Genomic DNA, 22,461 nt, shown 5'->3' with positions numbered 1-22,461 from the left:
AGAATCTGAAATTTTCAAAGCGGACATACATTACTCGACTGACAAAAAAAAATGTATGTACAACGTCCTACATCGGCTAAAATATTTTTGACAATAGTTCATATTATTATAAATAAGACCAACATGTTTCGAACTACGAATGAGTAGTACGCTTGATTATCATGCATCCAAATTTAAAATTTTTATTTTATATTATATGGTTCTAAGTTTGAGCAAATTAAAATTTTAAAAAGCTTCAAAATATTATAAACGTTAATTTAAAAGTTTTAAAACTTTTAAGATTTTTTGAAAATTTTCAAAATATTTTAAATTTTTATCTTTTAAAATTTCAATATTTGTAATAATTTAAACTTTAAGATTTATATATTATAAATATTTAAATTTTAAAAGGTTTGAATATTATAAATAATAATTGATAACTTTGCAACAGGTCAGAACATATATTAAAATAATTGATAATTTTGCAACGGGTGAGAACATGATACATACCACTTAAGTTTTACAACCAAATACTTTGTAATACCAAATCTTACAATTACATAAATATGATTTCAAATTATATGGAAAAATTATTCAATTTTAGTGAAAACTTTTTTATTAAGAAATATATTACTATAAACTATATAGATTAACGAAACAGAATAATTACCCCCCCTACTGCCAATTGCAAATTTGCAACTATTTGATTAATAATGTTTATTTATCATAAAAATTATCAACACAACCGGAAAAATCTCTTATTAGGAAAATGTTTTCGTTAATAGAAAATCAAGTTGAAACTTTTCCCCCGCGCTGTAGCGCGGGTCCGATTCTAGTTTTCCTGTAATAAGACGGCGACAGACGAGCGAGCAAAAGCGGCGGCTCGATGACGGTGGGATTTGATCGGTGTGGAAGATGGAGTTTTGCCCAACATGTGGGAACTTGACCAAGTCGTTCTCTTCTTCTTGCTTTGGTTGGTTACTTCATAGTTCAACCACCAAGTTATGAAATGACCGCATTACCCTCGCCTGGATTCAAGGTCAAAAGGCCCCGGAAACTAAGCGATTCGTCATCAATGACTTTGTATCTCGTTGGTCGCATTTGGATTTTGAGATAAACTAACGCCGTTAAAAGACTCCGTAACGGGTTAGTTCAACAACTCCAGTTTCTTCGTCCAATCAAATCATAGATGCCACTCCAGAAAACGTTACTTTACCTATATCTCGATGACGTCAGATCCCACCGTTAGAGCTCACACTTGTAACACCGTTTCCTGCATTTTCCACAAGCACGGAGGAGAAAAGCTTTGTGTGTAGAGAGAGAGAGAGAAAGAGAGAGAGAAAGAAGAAAGAATAGGTTTGCTTACGAACAAGATGGAGAAAGAAGAGTTAAAGCCAGGGGATCATATCTACACTTACCGAGCAGTCTTCGCTTATTCTCACCATGGTAACTTTAGATTTATGCTTCCCAAGTTTCTTCCTTTGTTTCTAGATAACTCCATCATGTTAGAAAATATCCGATTTTGTTAATGTAGGTCTTGTCTTCTGGTTTCTAGTTACTTACTTGGTTACTTTTTGATTTAAATCTTCTATGTTTTTGGAACCGTAAATTCTCAAAGTTAATTACTTTGTTTTATTGAAATCAAATTTTTGCATGACCTAATTTTACACTGGCCCAGTATTTTGTTGTTATTCAGCCTCTGTTGTATCTCGTCGACTTTATGGATTGTTTATGTTTATTCACATTTTCAACATATTTGATCCCAGATTCCTATGTTGATGGATGTATACACTGTTGTAGGCATTGCATCAAAGTTGTAATGGGATTTAATTTGATTGTTGGATACCAATATTTTTGCAGGGATCTTTGTCGGTGGGTCCAAAGTTGTTCATTTCAGACCTGAACACAACCCCATGGAGTCATCATCATCATTATCAATATCATCTTCCTCTGATGATATTTGCTCGATATTTCCTGATTGCGGTTTCAGACAACCAGACAGTGGAGGAGTCATTTCTTGCTTAGACTGTTTCCTCAAGAACGGTTCACTCTACTGCTTCGAATATGGAGTCAGTCCACCGGTTTTTCTCACCAAAGTCCGCGGAGGCACTTGCACAACCGCACAATCTGATCCAATTGATTTAGTCATCCACAGGGCAATGTACCTTCTACAAAACGGATTTGGCAACTATGACATTTTCAAGAACAACTGTGAGGATTTTGCGCTCTACTGCAAGACGGGTTTGCTTATAATGGATAAGCTAGGTGTAGGGAGAAGCGGTCAAGCTTCTCTTCAATTGTTGGTGCTCCTTTGGCTGCAATTCTCTCTTCTCCTTTCAAATTACTGATTCCAAATCCCATTGGTGTAGCTACAGTTACTGCTGGAATGTATTGTATTAGCCGATATGCTACTGACATTGGTGTTAGAAGTGACGTCATTAAGGTTTCAGTTGAGGATTTGGCTCTCAACCTTGACGTGAAGACCATTGAAGAAGAAGAAGAAGATTCTGATACCAAGTATCTTAGGTGACAAACTCACACATCTCTTCTACAATACCAGATTAAAAAAAAAAAAAACTCTGTTGAAATCCTCAGCTTGTTGTGTATTATTTTTCAAATGTTAGTAATGTAAAATTTGACTTTTAGCAAAGACTAAAAAATAAAGTTGCAAATTCTAATAACGTATGTTTGTACTTGTTGAGTAATACTTTGGTAAGTGGGTATCAAAACGCAACCGTTTTGTTATAAGTAATGTAAAATATCCCAAATAATAATGAATTCCACTGTAGATGCTAAAAAGGAGTCGTCTTTCACGGGCACACATAATTAAACCAAACAAACAACAATCCATCTTCTCGCCGAAAGAGAGAAGTTTGTGAATCTGGGTTTTCAATTCTCAGGTGTTAATATAAGTTTTTGATCGATACCCAATCTCTAAGGAAGACGAGATTCGATCCGATCGATTAGGTTTATAGGGAAGAAATAATGGCGAATCTGTACGTGAAAGCTGTTCCACCACCGGATATGAACAGGAATACGGAATGGTTCATGTATCCAGGAGTTTGGACTACTTACATGCTCATTCTCTTCTTCGGTTGGCTCGTTGTTCTCTCTGTCTCTGGTTGTTCCCCTGGAATGGCTTGGACTGTTGTTAATCTCGCTCACTTCGTTGTAAGTCTTCTTCTTCTGCTCTTACCTTTCGAATTCCATGGTTCCATGATTGTTTACGGCCTTCACTTACGATTGTGACTTTGATATTAGATGTTCGATTGATTGTTGAATTGTTTCCTTTTTTTTTATACCTCGATTTCCTGAGATCTGGATTTGAATCTAGTTATGAGTTTATTCATCTGGTTACACAGCAGCTTTTGAATTGGTCTCGTGGGTTTATCAGCTATTTCCTAGTGCATTAGGGGTTCGAGATAAGATTTGCAAGGACCTTCTGACTTTGTATTGATCAGTTTGGTTATCTTTATGTTTTGAGTTTTTTTATCAGGCTTCGAAATTAGATACAATAACCTTTCATTGATCAGTTTTGCTACCAGCAGTTTTGAATTGATCGGTTTGTATAGTACCAGCAGTGTTGAGTTGATCAGAATTTGAATTCAGATTCAGTTCTCTTCTAAATTTGATTCGATCAGTTTTGGTATCAGTTTTGGTATCAGTTTATAGTTGATCAGGCTACGAATTAAGATGCACCTTCTGGTTGATCAGTTATGGTATCAGAAACTGAATTACCTGTGGCGTCAATGCATTTCCCTTATGGTTTAGCTGTTAGGGTGACTTGTAAATTGGCATTGTTTGATCAAAACCAAATTTAGTCGAATTTTTAATTACTCTTTGGAAAATGTGAAGTTTGAGTAGCGTTTGTGGATATTTGTTGTCAGGTAACGTATCACTGCTTTCACTGGATGAAAGGAACTCCTTTTGCAGATGACCAAGGAATCTACAATGGTTTAACTTGGTGGGAACAAATGGACAATGGTCAACAACTTACCCGCAACCGCAAATTCCTTACTGTAGTTCCTGTTGTCCTGTAAGCCCCAAGCCGCTTGTTCCTTTAAATCTCAGCATTCTTCTCTGTTTTCAATCTACATTTTCTTAGCAATTCATTCCCTTTAGCTGCATATATTCTTTGTGTCTCATATGGTTCATATGCTAAATTCACACAATCTAAAACTAGTAATGTGTAGTTGACTTGTTCTAGAGAACTTGGGATACCTGATACTGTGTCCAAACAAGAGCTGCATTTATCTCATTGTAACTTATAAGATTGAGCTCTTTATCTCTTGACTTTTATAAAACAACTTATAAGATTGACCTCTTTATCTCATGGAACTTATATGATTGAGCTCTTTATCTCTGTGTCGGGTTTTTGACTTAAAAGATTTGTTGTCACTGGCTTTTTGGTTTACAGGTACTTGATAGCATCGCATACAACAGATTACAGACATCCATGGCTGTTCCTCAACACACTAGCTGTGATGATTCTGGTTGTTGCCAAGTTCCCCAACATGCACAAGGTACGCATCTTTGGCATAAATGGTGATAAGTAAGTTTCCTTTTGCGGTAAGAGAACACCAGGAAGAAGAGAAAAGGCAAACATATATATGTATAAATGTTCATATGAGTTGGTTTAATCCGAGAGTTCATGGTCTTTTGTTGGATATTTGTAAGTAACTAATTTTGAAGCTTTGATCTTTTTTTCCTTTTAATATAGACACGAAATTCATAAAGCTTTCTCTATAGTTTATCCCCCACTACTTCACTTCCAAGTTCGAACAATGTCACTCGTTACAACATATCATGTAATGTACATCATACAATTAAATGTATGACCTTTGTTGGGTGAACGATTTTAGGCTTTGATGTTAGTACATGAGCTGCCTAGGAATGGCCCAAATACGCATGCTGTGACTCATGATGTGTATATCCATTCCATCATATCGCGAGGGATGTGTTTGATTGAGCGTAATAAATGATTCAGTGGGATCTATAAAGAACACGTGGCAGACTAGAAGATCTCTAACAGCTAGTTAGTGATACGTGTCACATTGAAAGTCCACCTGGATGGATATAACATGTCATGGTCTACGTATACAAAATAGTTTAAACTTTAACCCCTAGTTTAATTGTTGTATAAAGCACTGAAAAAGGTGATTCTCTAACAAAAATAAACAAGTAACGTGATTACAAATTTGTAGATTTAAACCAAAAGCATGGTGTTCCTTGCAAAAATTAAAGCCGACAAAAAGAAGCAATGACTAATTTAAGATGGAATAGGACTAATGATTTTTTTTCTTTTATTATCTTAATTGTGGTCCTATGTTTCAACAAAACAAATACAAATATAATAATAAAAACACCTTATCCTTTAAATCGAAGAGGGGTCCACATATCATAACAACCGTCGATTGTTTATGTAGTTAACACGTGTTGCGAATCCAGCTGTTTTCAGATGCTTACCAAGCCAACAAGTTAACGAAACTGTGTCGTTTTGTCCTAACTCGGAAGCTTTTTCACGGAAGAAACTGTAAAATTCGTTCAATGGGGCCGGAGTGTGAACGAAGAAAGAACGCAAAAAAAAAAGAAAGCAGAAAAGCCAAAAGCTTCGGTTGCAAGATCGCTTCATTTTATTATAGAGATTCATGGAATCTTTAGACTACTTCTAATAATGGTATCTTTGAGTTGTTACTCCGTTTTCTGTTCATATTGTTATTATACAAATCTTACTGCTCTTCTCTGTTTTTATGCTCTGATCTAGATAGAAGTCTCTCTTCGATCTGACTGTTTTCTCGTCGATCAGCGATGATTTCTTATGGTTTTATTTGATGGGTCAACTTCTGATTTTGGGATTTCTGATAAAGTTGGTAAATTTACTCGATTCAAGTGCAAAATCTTACGCATGATCTTTGATTACGCTAGACATGTTTTGTTGTTGTTCTGCAGTATGTTTCAATTGCTCTGAAACTTGAGTTTTGTTGTTTTGGTTATGAAATTTATCTTCTTCATGTCTGGACCGTCTTTAAGTTGAATGGGTTTGATTTTGTGGCTGATTATTTTGTGAAGAAGATGCTTGATCCCAAGATTTGCGTGTAGTATTGTTTAATTAAATTCCTTAAATCATTCGCTTGTATATGAGTCAATCATTTACTTAGAAGCAATCTCGGGAGTAGCAGCAAAAAAAAATATCCTATTAGTTTTATGTTTCAATTGCGGGATCTAAGGGAAAGAAAGAACCAAATTTAGTTTTTGGTTCAGAAATATTTAAAAGTGTCTTTTCATTACGTGTGTGTGTTTTCCCCTTTTCTCTGAACTTTTTAAGAGTTCTTGTGTCTCAACATTGATGTAGTAATGGGAGCAGCTGAAGCAAGAGCATTGTGGCAAAGAACAGCAAGTCGTTGCTTTGCTGTTCATGAAGATGCTAAAATGGCTCCGAGGTTAGCTTGTTGCCAACACCAACATTCTTCTTCGGGCAACACCGAAAAAAACAGTTTTTCTTCCGGAAGTTTTGGAGATTCCTCTGATTTCTCTTGTGATACCAAATGGTGGCTCAAGGGATCAACTGGTTTTGATGAGGAGATTACAAACTCCTTTTTAGAAGATACCAAATGCAAGAAATTGCAAGAATTTGTCGACTTGATCGGGATACAAGAAGAAAAAGAAGACTACAGCTTTATTGGCTCGAAAGCTACGCCATGGTGGAGGAGCACGACGGATAAAGAAGAATTAGCTCTCTTGGTGGCGTCTAAATCAAGCGATCATAATATCCAGAATTGTGATCTTCCTCCACCTCAAAAACTCCACAAGAGTATTCACTGCACCAGTGGCGAGAAAGGATTCAAAACAGCGGTTAGATCGCCATGGAAACAAGGAGTTTGTAGCGAGCGGTTTGAGAAATCTTTGAGTTACAATAGTAGCACAGAGAGCAAGAACACGAGTCCAATGTCTTCTCCTAGAAGTGATGATCTAAGCAAATCTCAGCTTTTAGAAGCGTTAAGGCATTCTCAAACAAGAGCAAGAGAAGCAGAGAAAGCAGCAAGAGAAGCTTGCGCTGAGAAAGACCGTGTGATAGAAATCTTGTTGAGACAAGCGAGTCAGATGTTGGCTTATAAGCATTGGCTAAAGCTTCTTGAAATGGAAGCTCTTTATCTGCAGATGAAGAAGGAGGGTGAAGTAGAAGAACAGATCAAAGGAATGAATCTGAAGAAGAGGAAACAGAGAAGGGAGAAGAAGAAAAAGGGTGAGATTGGGAGATATATGATGGCTTTTGCAGTAGGGTTTAGTCTCATTGGTGCTGGTTTGCTCTTAGGTTGGACTGTTGGATGGTTTTTTACCTTGTAGAAACTGGAAAATGTCTTTTGTGTGATCACTGATCTTGGCAAGAGTTTTAGGGTTTATAACTTTTCACTTTGGCTCTAAAATTGTGGGTGTGTAAGTTGTCTAAATGTATGTATTTTGTGGTAATATCTCTGTTATAGATAATCAATTATAAAAGCTTATTTTCGATACGATCTGTCTCTCCTCTACACATACTGTAATTGAGAAGAAAAGTGATTGCAAACATGGAAATGCATTAGAAGCTTGAGAATGTTGTAATCAAAGAAATCTCGTTATTTGAGATGACAAAAAAAAAAAAAATAAAAAAAAATCTCGTTATTCAATATTTCTATGTTAGACTATATATATTTGACCCAATTTGCTAATCCAACGGCCCAGATGTCCTGGAAACAATTTTCAGACCCAAACAAATTTTTCTTAATATACATTATATGATTGCTACTTTGCTGTATTTTCATTTAAAAAAAAAAAACATGTATGCAGTATACAAGTTTACATTTTGACATGTCCTCATCATCAAATATTCAAATGTATTTTAATTTCAATATCTTTTGTTTGTACAATTTAAGGAAAAAGAGAATAAAAAAACTGTCTTTATTCAAGAATATAGATAGTCATTATTATTATTTTCACCATATTTTTGGGTCAAATTTGATATTATATCTCTGTATAGATTCTGAATGATAGTTGTAAGATGCTTTATTGAATATCCAGGAGAAAGATCATTGCGTACTACAGTTCAAAAAGATTTCCCGATTTATAGAGAAAAAGCAATATTCGGTTTTCTTGGATGCTATGATCGAGTTCCAAAACCACTAAATAGCTCTAGATTGTAGTTGAATTCAAGTCCAACAAATCCTCGTCTGAAACAATAAATTCGAGTATCGTTTTTAGCCGTTATTTTATTAAAACGTGGAGTATTAAATATCTTAATATGTGGTGCAAACTCGTATTATTATGAATCTATGATGGCACAAAAAGGACAAAAAAAATAATAATTTCAAAAATTCCCACCCAGACAGACAAGTCTTGGTTCTATGCGAGTACCATCTCCGCGTCGTCGTCTTGTCGTGTGTCCTACAACAACACCCCCCTACTATTAATTATTACAGACAGTACTATACAGCTTAATGTTGCACATGCCAATATTGAAGGATTAATTGGTCAAAATAACTCAAAATGTAATGCAAGGATTCATTTGCTAAACGACTTAGGATGAGTACATAATGTGGAGAAAAGATTCCACATCGGAAGATGTGAGGGGACTTCAGTAATATATAAGGGATTAGGGCCAATCCACTCATTGCCAATTGGTTTTGAGTTGGAAACCCATAACAAACCCTAATTTAACACCCTCCTAAGCTAGACACATGATATACTAAATCCTAAACTTAACTCCATAAATGTATATTTACAGTATATACCGTTTCATTCAAAAGTATTATTCGAAAAACCAATACTACATTAGGTTATGTGTGGAGAAAAGATCCCACATCGGAAGATGTGAGGGGACTTCAGTAATATATAAGGGATTAGGGCCAATCCACTCATTGCCAATTGGTTTTGAGTTGGAAACTCATAACAAACCCTAATTTAACAGAGGGTCTCGAACTGGATTTTTAAAAGAACCTGTATTGGTAGGAACAAACATATTTATGGCCCAATTCTTAACACGTATCTTTATACTCATCTTACATTTTTGGAGGATGAATTGAATGGTACTAACTTATTAAGATGATCAAAGTTTTTGGTCGAAAATACTAAAGTGCTATAGGAAACAACTGTTAAGAAAACGTAGCTTCTACTTTTACAATAATAATCATTAACGTAGTTCTATAGGTGTTATTAAACATCGTTCAGTCGAAAAAACTTTGGCTTGCTTGAATTCTGTCTTTTGACTAAAATCACCAAACGCAAGTCTTACCCAAAAAAAAAAAATCACCAAACGAAGTGCTGGATTTATAAATAGGAAATAGGACGTACTGTCGTTTTAGTGTTGTATAAACGGCATGACATAATTATGGCCCGCTCGTTTTCCTCTCCTGAAGCCTTTGGTGGTAAAAACAACTGACTCCAACAGTCCAAAGAAGCAACGAGCCATCGAGAGGACACAATAGTCTTTTTCACTTCTGATCATATTTATTACACTTCTTGTTAATGGTTTCGCCTAAACATAGCTTCAGTACTGACAGTAATATTTGTTTGCGACATTTATAATGTATAAATGAAGCTTTGAGTACTGATGATATTATTAACATCTTGGAACAAAGTAGCTCACTGTCAGGGGAAATTGAAAGCTAAGTGAACAAATTTATGAATATAAGTTCAAAAATTTGGTGTATACTAGTAGTATAAGTGTTATATTCCAAACACATCAAGAGAAACATATCAATCTAGAACCCCATGACTCATTTAAGGAGTTTTATTTTTCTTTGTTTGTTTTCTATAGAAAAACAAAACAAATAAATACTGATAAGTATCAATAGTAATTTCAAAATTGATTATTTGATACAATTACAATATGGGATATGGGTCCCGACAACTATTGCATGAACAACGATAGAAATTGGACCAAAATTAGGAATTTTGCTAGGTACCGAATTTATACTTTTCCTACAAACAATATTATATTATATACTTATAAATATATTTTTTTCTTCTATCGTAGGCTCTTAACAAAAATTTCATAAGTTTGAACCATCTGTTAATCAGCAATTACAATATATATATATACATATATTTTTAAACATCAGTTAAAGCACGTCATTGTAAAGTTGCACCAAAAACTTTTTAAGAAGGTTAAATTAAAACTAAAACTCTATGTAAGAACATACATATATAAGTACTAGTGTTTCAAGATCATACAAACAGGATAATTAAAATTTGAAGAAACAGGTGCATCTAATTATTTTAATCACGTAAAAATAATAAAAATAAAAATATACAAATGCATTAAATAAAAATATAGCAACACAATAACGATACAACGTACACGTATAACGAATACGACACAATCGATAGCAACACTCACAGACACGCCATGAACTGATACTGATACAAGTCTCCGTCCACAAGCCACGTGGCATCCTCTCCGGTTACAAATGGCTCCGGCGACCAACCTCCCCCGCTCGTCATCATTAGCTCCGGCAGCTCAATGCCTTCCCAGAAATCATCTCCTCCTCCGACGTCGTCTATCTCTGCCACCTCATCGTCTCCCATTTCGATGATCTTGACGGCGTTTGCTGCTTTTGCCGCCGCGACCTGGATATCCCTGGCCGTACACGTGGACGGTCGAGGCAGATCGTCGATTTCGTCGGGGAAGTTGAGCTGAGCTTTCCTACCTTTGAGACAAAACGCCGCCACGTCATAGGCTTTAGCGGCCATCTCCGGCACGGGGAAGGATCCGAGCCAAATCCGAGACTTTTTGCGGGGCTCTCTGATCTCAGATACCCATTTCCCCCACCGGCGTTTGCGAACTCCGTGGTACACTGGATGCCTCGTCGTCGAGCTGGTCTCTCTACCGCCGACGCCACAAGATTTAACGGCGGAAGCGGTGGCTGTTGGTTCGTTGTTGGCAAGTGGTGGTGGTGGTGAGAGCTTCATTCTCTGTTGTGACATTAATAAAGAGTTTGTTTTGTGGTTAAGTCACACTGTTATCTCTACATTTATAATCTCATCCCATCCCATTTTTCTAACCAAAAAGCGTTACTGCTGCTCCCTACACGAATTTACCTAAATACCCCCAACTTATGTATTTTTTACTTAACAACATCTTTTTGATTATCCGGATGTAAATTTTCTAGAAAATTGATCTAATGCCAAATTAATGGTTTAGTACCAATTTACCTAGTGAATATCTATTTTATAGTATCATATTCAGCTGGATCAAAACAGACCAGTTAAAGTGCTTGTAACAAGAAATATATATTACCACTAGAATAATAATAAAAAAGCTGCGAAATCTTTGCATAAGAACAAAATCTAAGATCGTGGGGTTATATGATGTACCCGATGATATGAAAAAAGTTAAAAATGTCAAATTAAACTTAAGAAAGTTTAAATGTCAAATCTTTGTCTCCCAGCAATCGGGAGTGGTGGGGAAATGTTTTCAATATAGCTCATGCTACTGCTGACGTTCTGTCCTATAGTTTTTGCACCTTTATTTTCCGCAAATTGGTATAAATGTGCCCATGGCAAGAAATTAGACTAATATAATTACCCTGTTATGTAATCTTATGTCGTCTGAAAAGATTATGAACCTAAAGTCTTGAAGAGTTTTAAGAATAAAAAACAATAATAATTATATAGTATGTAATAGCTTATTGATTAGTTTTGAACAAAAAACAAAAGCTTAGTGATTAGCATGAGTACCTAGTGATCATATCTTGACATTTCATAGTCAACATTACGTAGTGTGGATACACGTTGCATATGAAGAAAACCCCATAGACATTTCACTCTCCAAAAATTTCATACAACTTTGGCTAAAAAGGTGGCATTACAAAAAATTTTGTATAGCATGCATGCCATGATCGTGAAATTTGTATCTACAAAAAAACCCTTTTTTTCTTTTCTAATTATATAATTTAAGTTATTTTCATATACTTGGGCGACGCAGGTCCACGGAGGTTGCTTTTTAAATGTAGCATTGATTGTTTCTTCGAGGGACCATATACAGTCTAAACTATAGTCTATACCACTCAAGAGATCTTTCTTAAACTACTCAACAAAGTTTTCCTTTGTGGTGTTGCTACTGAAATTACCGTTGCATGAATAAGAAAAAACTTATCCCATGGTAATACGATTATTGAAAGAAAAAAAAAATTAGCTAAAGTTTTATATTAAGGGGGGTAATAAATTTAAGATATCACAAGAAAAATCACGTTTGGGTACGGTGATTTATAATTTAACATCAAAAGAGGACTACTTGATCAATATCACCTGAAGTAGTGAAGTCTATGGTTTACACATTGTAACCCATCATCACGTCACTACATATTAACAAGGATATATATATAATAGTGCCAAGTAATTAATTAATAGTGCCATCAATAACATTAATTAGGTTTAAAAGTAAATGGGAAATAGCTAGCAAGAGGTGCATGCATATTATTTACATCAGTTTTGTCTTTAGGTGGTTTCCTTTGTAACGAATCTAAACACTTGTTCGTTTTTAAAACATTAAGTAACTGAAATAATTATAACAGTATGCATATGTGTCGTCTTTGTTTGGATTGAGCTTCAAGTTTTTCTTCTTTCTTCATAAAATGAGTGCATTAAGTTTTGGTCGGTGCTTTTTGCACTTTTCTTGAGATTTTCTTAGATGTAAAGTAGTCTCTTATTATGATTTTTTTTTTTTTTTTTTTTTTTTTTTTTTTTTTGTGTGGCTGTTACCAAAAAGGTGACGATTTTTGTAGACGTTTATAAAACACGAAGTTCGTTTAAAAAAAAAAATGAATATATCAACTATAGACACCAAAATGCATAGGATAAGCTTAATGTTACATTTCTCAAACTACAGTTTACAATCGCACCTACAAATCTATAACCATTTTTGGATCGTTTTGGGATAAATTTATGAATCTAACAAAGATAAACGACAAAATTAATATATGATTTTGAGAATTGAGATACATTAAATGTTCCTTGTATCCTCTTGACTCTATTAGCTGTTTCTCAGAATATAAAAACCGAGTCTGTTTACGTTACAAAAGGCAATTCCAATATTGATTGCTTAAGGTAGGAGGAATTGGGAGTGGGCGGCAGTAGCAAAAAAGGCTAAAATAACGTTGATCTCAGCCCATGTACGGCCCAAATATTATAATCGAGACCCGATGACATGTAAACATCGGCCCATAATTGTAGTCGTAGTTTTATTGACATTTTAGGTAGAGAAGGCCAGAAGGGGATGGGGAATAGAAAGACCCAAAAAAACGTCTCGTCTCGATAAAAGGGATAGTTCAAACACGTGAATCACACGGTCCCCACTTTTGCTGTGTGTTTCTCACCGCCATATACAATATATATATATATATATATATATTTATTTATTATACCCACACTCGTGACTCCATTTTTTCACATTATTATCTTTTATTTTCAATATTTTTATTTTTTTGCATATACTAGAAGTTCTGAGATAGTCTAGAACTATATCATTAGCAGCAGTAGTCTCTTTTTATTTTTTACTTTTGTTAAAGTGATGATAATGTTGAAAGTGAAAACTGTATAAATCAGTTAATTGTGTGTATGTATGTATGTATGTAGTGCAAAACATACATTACGCTCTTTAGCGAAAACATAGAAAAATAATAATATGACAATACTAATAAAATACGTTACAGTAGAGAGAAGAAGAAAGAAAAAGAAGCAATGAAAATTAAATGCATCTCACGTTCTTCTCATTCTTGACTCTCTCTCCTCGATTCACGTGAATATCACGTGCTTTTCACGCCCTTCTCTCTCTATCGAGTTTGGCTGTCGTGTGTTGGCGCTTTTGGCTACATATATAACATATCAACTTTGTCAACAAAATAAAACCAAATTAATTCCTTTTTTTTTTAATCAACAAAAAAAAATAGGGATGCCAAAATAATATTGTAACTTTTTTTTGGGGTAGACTAGAAACATGGAAATGTATGTAAACATATACTAATAGAAAATATTAAGCTTAAGCAACAACCCTTCACAACAACAAAATCAATTACTGAAGCCCTCCCCTCCTACTGAATTGTTTTGGTCAAAGTTTCCGGTGCTTGACCACCCGACTAATTAGCATACTGCATACTGAATTTACAAAAAAAAAAAAAAAAAAATTATAAAAGGAAACAAAAAGCAGATTACTAATTTTGGGTTTGGTTTCCCCTTTTGTGAATGCACAAATACTATAATTTTATGTGTGCTGTACATAAGAATCTAATCAAAGTCCTCAGATACTCTCGTTTAGATCTACTTCACCAGTTGAGATAGATCTGATCCAAATTTTAATTATATTAAATAAAAAAAACCATACTTGAAATATTTTATTGTCAAATTATTGACCAAAACTATGACATATTTTAAGGTTTTTAACTTAACATCTCGTCGTCGTCGTCGTCGTGTATCAAAGACTCGAGACAAAAGACAAAACTATTAGCCGGACCAACTCGACCCGACCCTGTATAAAGTTTAGGTTAACACAAACCTGTGGTTAAAATAGGTAACCATGGTTAAATAAATAAATAAAAAAGGTCTGGTTTATAATTTGGGATGGGGTTTTAATAAAAAAGAGCACGAAGAACATGCGTCGGACTTTCTCTCTCTTCCTTGAATTCATTCAATTGGCCACGGCGACAAAAGAGGCAGCAGCGATAGAGAGAGAGAGAGCAAAGAAACCGAAACCAAAAATTTGTTCTTTTTTAAAAAAATTTCAACCTATTTGTGCACTTTTTATCGATTAGCAGGGTTCTTTTTCGGGGAATTTAGGTGATTTGTTTGTTCATTTTGGGTTTGGGTAGATAGAAATATATTTAAAGTTTGGTTTTTTTTTTTTGGTCGGATGGTTTTGTGAGAGAAAAATATATATATATATATATATATATCAGATTTTGAGGGAGAGATTATCTCGGTGGATGACTAATTGGTTTGAATCTTCTTTACTGGTAAAAAAAGTACTTACATGTCTTGTTAATTTTCATTTTCTATTTACTCGATTCTTTCTGTGATGGTTTTTATTCCTTTTTTCAAAAATTTTGATTTTTATTTCTTTTGGATTTTGTGATGTTAAAAATAGGGCAAGATCTGAGATCTCTGGTGGTTCCATGCAAGGCTTTTGTTATACCCCGCCGTATCTTCGCATCTGGGGTCACTTATAAACCCTAGAATTTGACCAAGCATCGATCTGGGTTTCTTAAAAACCTCTCTCCTTTTTGTTGGATCCAAAGGAAGACAAGAGAGAGATGAATATTGGTGGCGTAGTGTGGAACGAGGATGATAAAGCCATTGTTGCTTCGTTACTGGGCAAACGAGCTCTCGATTACTTGCTTTCCAATTCGGTTCCGAATGCGAACCTCTTGATGACTGTTGGAAGCGACGAGAATCTACAGAACAAGCTCTCGGATCTCGTGGAGAGACCCAACGCTTGTAATTTCTCATGGAACTACGCCATTTTCTGGCAGATTTCGAGGTCAAAGGCAGGGGATTTGGTACTCTGTTGGTGCGATGGGTCCTGCAGAGAGCCTAAAGAAGGTGAGAAATCAGAGATCGTTAGGATCTTGAGCATGGGAAGAGAAGAAGAAACGTACCAGACGATGAGGAAGAGGGTTTTGCAAAAGCTTCATGCTATGTTTGGTGAAGTTGAAGAAGATAACTGTGCTTTAGGATTAGATAGAGTTACTGACACTGAGATGTTTCTACTTGCTTCCATGTATTTCTCATTCCCAAGAGGTGAAGGTGGTCCTGGCAAGTGTTTTGCATCTGGTAAACCTCTTTGGTTATCCGATGTGGTCAATTCTGGTTCTGATTATTGTGTTAGATCGTTTCTTGCTAAATCTGCTGGAATTCAGACCATTGTTTTGGTTCCCACTGATATTGGTGTCGTTGAGTTAGGCTCGACTTCATCTTTGCCTGAAAGTGAAGAGTCCATGTTGTCTATAAGATCATTGTTTTCTAGTACTTTGCCTCCGGTTACAACTGTGCCGGCTGTCGCTTCACCCGTTGTTGCAGCCGAAAAGATTGATGATAACAGAACAGTGAACGCTTCGAAGATATTCGGGAAGGATCTGCACAATTCAGGTTTTCTTCATCATCAGCATCATCATCAGCATCACCAACAACAGCCACAACAACAGCAACATAGACAGTTCAGAGAAAAACTTACGGTTAGAAAAATGGATGATAGAACTCCCAAGAGATTAGATGTTTATCCGAATAATGGGAACAGGTTTATGTTTTCGAACCCAGGCAACAACAACAACAACAACACTCTTCTGAGTCCTACATGGGTGCAACCGGAGAACTACATGCGGACGAACAATGTGAAGGAAGTTCCAACCAAGGAAGATTTCAAGTTTCTACCTTTGCAGCAATCATCGCAGAGGCTTCTTCCTCCTGCTCAAATGCAGATTGATTTCTCTGCTGCGAGTTCAAGGGCGTCCGAGAATAATTCAGATGGAGAAGGAGGAGCGGAATGGGCAGACGCGGTGGGTGCTGATGAATCTGGTAACAACAGACCAAGAAAACGTGGAAGGAGACCTGCAAATGGAAGAGCGGAAGCTTTGAACCATGTAGAAGCAGAGAGGCAGCGGCGTGAGAAACTAAACCAGAGGTTTTATGCTCTGAGATCCGTCGTTCCTAACATTTCCAAGATGGACAAAGCGTCGTTGTTGGGAGACGCTGTTTCTTACATAAACGAGCTTCACGCGAAACTTAAGGTCATGGAAGCAGAGAGAGAGAGGTTAGGGTATAGCTCAAATCCACCTATCAGCTTGGAATCGGATATTGATGTTCAAACATCAGGGGAAGATGTCACAGTGAGGATAAACTGTCCGTTGGAGTCTCATCCAGCTTCTAGAATCTTCCATGCATTTGAAGAGACTAAAGTAGAAGTGATTAACTCGAACCTGGAAGTTTCTCAGGACACAGTATTGCATACGTTTGTGGTAAAATCTGAGGAGTTAACGAAAGAAAAGCTGATCTCGGCGTTGTCTAGAGAACAATCAAGTTCTGTTCAGTCAAGAACATCATCAGGTAGATAGCCTTTTGAGAGACAGAAGAAGGTGGAAGCAAGTTTGTAATCAAGAACCGGTTTTGAATGGTTCTTTTTTTTTATCTTCTAGGTTTCTACTGTTTTTGCTTCTTTTTGGTTTATATACCTGTAAGAATCCTCCAAAACTAGGATTTTAGTAGTCTTGTTGACAAAAGTAGACGTTATCATTCACTCGGTTTACAGTGGACAGAGTTGAAAGAAAAGGATAATGTTTAGGGTTATATCACTTAAGACTCGTAGACTGACTTAAGAATCGTTCTTTCTTCATTCTAATGGTTTCTAAGTGTTAATCGGCAAGTCAGGGAAGGTTGTGAAATTATGATGTCGTGTACACGATACGTATGAATTCGAAACTAGTTTTTAAGTGTTTGTACGAAGCAGTACCATAACCCATCTACGACTGGAAAACAAAATAAAAGTCATAAAAACAGGTTCCACCGAGACTTGAACTCGGGTTACTAGATTCAGAGTCTAGTGTCCTAACCGCTAGACCATGGAACCGCTTGCTACTTTCACTTCAGGGCTGGTATTTACCTAATTTTGATTCCGTGGTGACCATTTTCTCGGAAAAGGTAACCGATTATATACTTCTTTGCGTGTCAAAATACTAATTTTTTAGTGTTCAAATTTTTTCATTGTTAATCAAACTAGATATCCACATTTTGTATCTCAGTCGCTATCCATTCTTTATAATTTACATGTGTTTTTTTTTTAATAATCTTAAAGGGTAATACGATGATTCTTTCAGATATCCTAAGCTAACTCTGTCCTAATAAACCCATTAAAAGAACATGAACAAAGCATGCAATTCGTAAAACTGTCACACAAAGAGAGATACCATGGTTAGATTGTATTTTTTCTTTCTTTCTTAAATGATATAATTGATAGTTCTAACCAAAACCTAGCTACTAGTCTTTCATTATGTGTTATATATTGAGACAACAAAGACCATACGGAATATAGAGAGAACCTGTAGAACATAGAATATACGATTCGATGATTTTGGTGTTGGCTTCCCTCTTCGCTGTTCTCATTCTTAATCTTCTTTTATGGAAATGGCTCAAGGCTTCAGCATGTAAATCCCAAAGGCTTCCTCCAGGCCCACCAAGGTGGCCGATTTTAGGTAACCTTCTCCAATTGGGCCCTTTACCTCACCGGGACTTGGCTACTCTCTGTGATAAGTACGGCCCATTAGTCTACCTCCGACTCGGGAGTATAGATACCATCACAACGAACGATCCCGATACCATCCGAGAGATTCTCTTCCGACAGGACGATGTTTTTGCATCTAGGCCAAAAACACTCGCCGCAGTCCACCTAGCTTATGGATGTGGGGACGTGGCATTAGCGCCAATGGGTCCGCATTGGAAAAGAATGAGGAGGATATGCATGGAACACCTACTTACAACCAAAAGGCTTGAATCTTTTACTACCCAAAGGGCCGAGGAAGCTCGGTATCTTATACAAGATGTCTTAGAACGAGCCGAATCCGGAAAGCCAATAAATCTAAAGGAAGTATTGGGTGCTTTCTCTATGAACAATGTGACTAGAATGCTACTAGGGAAACAATTCTTTGGACCTGGATCTCTAGTGAGTCCAAAAGAAGCTCAAGAGTTTATGCATATAACTCATAAATTGTTTTGGCTGTTGGGTGTTATTTACTTGGGAGACTACTTGCCGTTTTGGAGATGGGTGGATCCGTCCGGATGCGAGAAAGAAATGAGGGACGTGGAGAAGCGTGTTGACAAGTTTCATACTAAGATCATCGACGAGCACCGAAGGGCAAAACTGGAAAATATAGATAATAAGGGAGCATTGGATTTTGTCGACGTTTTGTTGTCTCTACCTGGTGAGAACGGGAAAGAACACATGGATGACGTTGAAATTAAAGCTCTAATTCAGGTATTATTTAATTACGTTAATAAATTGCATGAAACGTACAAAGACATGAAAGAACAATGTTATTTAATAAAATGCGTGTTTTGTAAATTGAATAGGACATGATAGCGGCTGCTACAGACACGTCAGCAGTCACAAACGAATGGGCAATGGCCGAAGTCATAAAGCAACCACGAGTCATGCGTAAAATTCAAGAAGAGCTCGATACTATCGTGGGTTCCAACCGAATGGTCGACGAATCCGATCTTGTCCATTTAAACTATCTACGCTGCGTAGTACGAGAGACGTTCCGAATGCATCCAGCCGGGCCGTTTTTAATCCCTCACGAGTCCGTCCGACCAACAACGATCAACGGCTATTACATCCCAGCAAAGACACGTGTCTTCATCAATACACATGGATTGGGCCGAAACACTAAGTTGTGGGAGGACGTGGAGGTTTTTAGGCCCGAACGACATTGGCCCGTTGACGGTAGCGGACGAGTTGAGATAAGCCACGGAGCGGATTTTAAGATATTGCCGTTTAGTGCTGGTAAGAGGAAGTGCCCCGGAGCTCCATTAGGTGTGACGATGGTGCTTATGGCTTTGGCTCGGCTCTTTCATTGCTTTGATTGGTCTTCACCTGAAAATATTGATACTGTAGAAGTTTACGGCATGACTATGCCTAAGGCTAAACCATTATGGGCTATTGCTAAGCCACGATTGGCAGCTCATCTGTACACTTAGTACACAATGATTTTAGCTTCGTTTAAAATTGAAGTCTAAATTTTAACATATTTCGGTTAATGATTATATAAACCAAGCCAGTTTTAAGAGAACGGTTTATTGGGGTTTTTCACCCGGTTTATCAGAACCCTACATTTAAGTTAACTACCCCGCTTCTTCATCTCTTGTGGTGGAAAAAGAGAAAGAAAAAATGTTTTCGAGGCTCCGTCACGCCGTGTTTCTCCGGCGATTTCCAGCCGTGAATGCTCCCATGAAAAGAGCTTTCAGCAGTAAAATTCAAGATGAAATCGATCCCCAAATGATGAATATAGATGAGCTCAATCAGGTTTTTTTCACTCTTTGTGTCTGTTATTTTGACCTCTGTGTGAATCTGTAACCAGCTACACCAATCAAGCTTTTGAATCGTGTTTAGAAACTAAGCAAATTTCAATGGTTTAGATATTGTGTTTCCGATGGTAGAATTGTGAGAGAATGTAGAGAATTTGATACGAAGTGTTAACTCAGTGATCTTTGATTTTACGATTCTACCAGCTTAATGGTTTCAACATCCTCGTGTTTTTCAGCCGATCATTTGGTGTTTCAGGAAATGAAGTCAATCTTTGGAGAAAAACCCTCTCCCGATGGATTTTCCGGTCCTGCGACAATGGATTTCTCTGAGTTGAAATCCAAAGTCGAATCTTTGAAATCTACCAAGCCGGAGAATTCTGATCTTTTATCCCACATTGAGTATCAGAAATCTACACACTCGAGCAAAGAACTGGCTTCAAAAGTGGCTAGTGATTTGTCTAAGCTAACCCATGTTGGGATCTCAGGGGAAGCTCAAATGGTGGATGTATCTTCCAAGGACAATACTAAGAGAACTGCATTGGCTTGTTGTAAAGTTTTTCTTGGGAAGAGAGTTTTCGATTTGGTCTTAGCGAACCAAATGGGGAAAGGAGACGTTCTTGGAGTGGCGAAAATCGCTGGCATTAATGGAGCAAAACAAACTAGCAGCTTAATCCCATTGTGTCATAACATTGCTCTTACGCATGTTCGTGTAGACCTAAGACTAAACCCTGAGGATTTTAGTGTTGACATTGAAGGAGAAGCTTCGTGCACTGGAAAGACTGGAGTTGAGATGGAAGCTATGACTGCTGTATCAGTTGCTGGTTTGACAGTTTACGATATGTGTAAGGCTGCGTCGAAAGATATCAGTATTACAGATGTGAGACTCGAGCGTAAAACTGGTGGAAAGAGCGGATATTGGTCTAGAGGGGAGTGAACACAATGAACATTTGTCTCCGTAGCTGTGGAGGTTAGCTTTCTTTATCTTGCTAGGATTTGTTGTTCCCCAATTATTTGGTTGCTTGGGATGACCAATTATAAACAGAGAGATGGAGTCCTTTGAATCTTGAATAGTCAGTTAGGCACTTGGGAATGAAACTATAGTTAAGCTCTTCTACTTGCTCAAAGTATGTTGCTAGTGCTGTTTAAGTTTGAGTTCTATCAATGTGTTTTGTGATCCGGTTTGATTTGGTTGCCTGGGTGATAAATGGTATGTAGGAAGAAAAGAGTGGAATATAACCTAGTGATGCTAAAGAATGCTTTGAAACAACCAAGTTTGTTCTTAATTGATTGGTTTTGTCTTCGTTTTTCTATTCACAGTTGTTCTTATAATGGGCTCTAGTAAGAACATACATAGCATCTCTCATGAAACTCTCTTATTATAAGAGTCAGATAATTGCAATAAAATTAAAAGGATCCGATAACATAGTGTTTATATATATAGAGTATGGGTATATATAGGTTATCATGTCGAATTTTGAATCTTTTTGTATGCACATGGATCATGTTACGACCCTTGCAATGATGAGTGAGCACTTAACAAATATAAAGCAGAGAAAGCTAGAAAGTCTGAAAGTGTGCTCTCTGCTGGCCAAAGCCTCTTTTTCTCTCTTTCTTGTAGTGGCTTTTGCTTTTTTGTCTCCTTTAATCAAATTATGTTTCTCTTCTCCATTTCCAGACCTCACCTCCTGATTTCTTAACAATGTATGTACTAAAACTTCATCAGACTGGAACTACGGGTAGCACTATGGCTTGTCCGGACAAGGAAAGGCCGTTGCGAAAAAAATCCGGTCAAGTAGGGACTTTCTTTGTACGTTTGGTACTTTGGTGATAAAGCATTTTTATAAAGAATTTCACCTAAACGGTATGGAAAACAATTGATGAAGTGAAGGTGTTTGATAGAAAAATCAATGCATTCCAACTGTGAAGACTGAAAAGTCATGATTCACTGTGCAGTCTTATTCATATAATGTCCACATTCTTTAGACAGTTGCGATAGATTGGTCACAGCATTTAATTGGTGGTCACACATACCAATATCATCACAAGATTAAAGATTTAGTACTCTTGCCCTTTTTATTATTTTCTTTTGTATTCATTTAAAGAAGGAGGTCACTATATTTGTGGTTATGCTGTAGTATATGATGCTAATGCTAACATAACGAAGCATTGAATATGGAAATTCCAAATCTTGGATGTCATCATTGCGAATTCATGCGGGCGGATAAATGAAAAGAGGGTTTGATGATATCGACGATCTAACAAGATTGTGAGATCAAAAGGTCGTGACGATAATATAGTAGTAAAATAACAATGTATTGGCAAATTACACCATCATGCAAAGTTTTGTATACATGAATAATAATATTTACTATGACATCCGTATTAGATTAGCTTTCGTCAGTACATTTGCATGTATTTTTGTTCACCCATGTGGAATGTTTCAGT

At 36.6% G+C, this 22,461-nt stretch overlaps 7 protein-coding genes and 1 non-coding gene across 13 annotated transcripts; 6 read left to right on the top strand and 2 right to left on the bottom strand.

Moving 5' to 3' along the window:
- Positions 1 to 1,205: 1,205 nt before the first annotated feature.
- LOC17899804 lies at positions 1,206 to 2,672 on the top strand. Its single transcript, XM_006305615.2, is given in 4 exon segments — positions 1,206 to 1,223; positions 1,296 to 1,425; positions 1,840 to 2,267; positions 2,270 to 2,672. Coding segments are annotated over 4 exon segments (816 nt in total). The 3' UTR covers positions 2,510 to 2,672.
- A 110-nt stretch (positions 2,673 to 2,782) lies between these two features.
- On the top strand, positions 2,783 to 4,737 carry LOC17897838 (ORM1-like protein 3). The gene is made up of 3 exons (XM_006303317.2): positions 2,783 to 3,150; positions 3,867 to 4,015; positions 4,397 to 4,737. Exons 1-3 carry the CDS (start codon positions 2,965 to 2,967, stop codon positions 4,533 to 4,535), a joined length of 474 nt encoding a protein of 157 aa, XP_006303379.1. The 5' UTR covers positions 2,783 to 2,964; the 3' UTR covers positions 4,536 to 4,737.
- Positions 4,738 to 5,527: 790 nt separating this feature from the next.
- Positions 5,528 to 7,490, top strand: LOC17896982. Of its 3 annotated transcripts, none has more exons than XM_006305268.2 (2): positions 5,528 to 5,656; positions 6,332 to 7,490. In XM_006305268.2, the coding sequence occupies exon 2, from the start codon at positions 6,334 to 6,336 to the stop codon at positions 7,321 to 7,323; it is 990 nt and encodes a 329-aa protein (XP_006305330.1). In that variant the 5' UTR covers positions 5,528 to 5,656; positions 6,332 to 6,333; the 3' UTR covers positions 7,324 to 7,490. The 3 variants fall into 3 exon arrangements, with proteins under 3 accessions (XP_006305330.1, XP_023645243.1, XP_023645242.1); XM_023789475.1 differs by lacking the exon at positions 5,528 to 5,656 and adding an exon at positions 5,663 to 5,845; XM_023789474.1 differs by lacking the exon at positions 5,528 to 5,656 and adding an exon at positions 5,663 to 5,849.
- A 2,673-nt stretch (positions 7,491 to 10,163) lies between these two features.
- LOC17897240 (ethylene-responsive transcription factor ERF023) lies at positions 10,164 to 10,953 on the bottom strand. Its single transcript, XM_006305583.2, has one exon. The coding sequence runs from the start codon at positions 10,936 to 10,938 to the stop codon at positions 10,348 to 10,350; it is 591 nt and encodes a 196-aa protein (XP_006305645.1). The 5' UTR covers positions 10,939 to 10,953; the 3' UTR covers positions 10,164 to 10,347.
- Positions 10,954 to 14,624: 3,671 nt separating this feature from the next.
- Positions 14,625 to 17,332, top strand: LOC17896711 (transcription factor bHLH13). Of its 2 annotated transcripts, none has more exons than XM_006306990.2 (2): positions 14,625 to 14,960; positions 15,092 to 17,332. In XM_006306990.2, exon 2 carries the CDS (start codon positions 15,258 to 15,260, stop codon positions 17,052 to 17,054), a length of 1,797 nt encoding a protein of 598 aa, XP_006307052.1. In that variant the 5' UTR covers positions 14,625 to 14,960; positions 15,092 to 15,257; the 3' UTR covers positions 17,055 to 17,332. The 2 variants fall into 2 exon arrangements, with proteins under 2 accessions (XP_006307052.1, XP_023645911.1); XM_023790143.1 differs by having other exon boundaries at positions 14,625 to 14,969.
- A 162-nt stretch (positions 17,333 to 17,494) lies between these two features.
- Positions 17,495 to 17,566, bottom strand: TRNAQ-CUG. The gene has a single exon. It is a non-coding gene; the product is annotated as a tRNA-Gln (tRNA).
- Positions 17,567 to 18,061: 495 nt separating this feature from the next.
- Positions 18,062 to 19,689, top strand: LOC17896796 (cytochrome P450 703A2). Its single transcript, XM_006305957.1, has 2 exons — positions 18,062 to 18,967; positions 19,063 to 19,689. Exons 1-2 carry the CDS (start codon positions 18,062 to 18,064, stop codon positions 19,687 to 19,689), a joined length of 1,533 nt encoding a protein of 510 aa, XP_006306019.1.
- Positions 19,690 to 19,873: 184 nt separating this feature from the next.
- Positions 19,874 to 22,079, top strand: LOC17900476 (cyclic pyranopterin monophosphate synthase, mitochondrial). Of its 3 annotated transcripts, none has more exons than XM_006305460.2 (3): positions 19,874 to 20,014; positions 20,273 to 20,983; positions 21,740 to 22,079. In XM_006305460.2, the coding sequence occupies exons 1-2, from the start codon at positions 19,880 to 19,882 to the stop codon at positions 20,948 to 20,950; spliced, it is 813 nt and encodes a 270-aa protein (XP_006305522.2). In that variant the 5' UTR covers positions 19,874 to 19,879; the 3' UTR covers positions 20,951 to 20,983; positions 21,740 to 22,079. The 3 variants fall into 3 exon arrangements, with proteins under 3 accessions (XP_006305522.2, XP_006305521.2, XP_006305523.2); XM_006305459.2 differs by having other exon boundaries at positions 21,692 to 22,079; XM_006305461.2 differs by lacking the exon at positions 21,740 to 22,079 and having other exon boundaries at positions 20,273 to 21,303.
- Positions 22,080 to 22,461: the final 382 nt, after the last annotated feature.

Source organism: Capsella rubella, unplaced genomic scaffold (genome assembly GCF_000375325.1).
Source record: "Capsella rubella cultivar Monte Gargano unplaced genomic scaffold, Caprub1_0 scaffold_1, whole genome shotgun sequence".
In the NCBI taxonomy this organism is placed as follows: domain Eukaryota; kingdom Viridiplantae; phylum Streptophyta; class Magnoliopsida; order Brassicales; family Brassicaceae; genus Capsella; species Capsella rubella.
The sequence above is the reverse complement of the archived record's forward strand: the minus strand, read 5'-3'. Positions and strand labels throughout refer to the sequence as shown.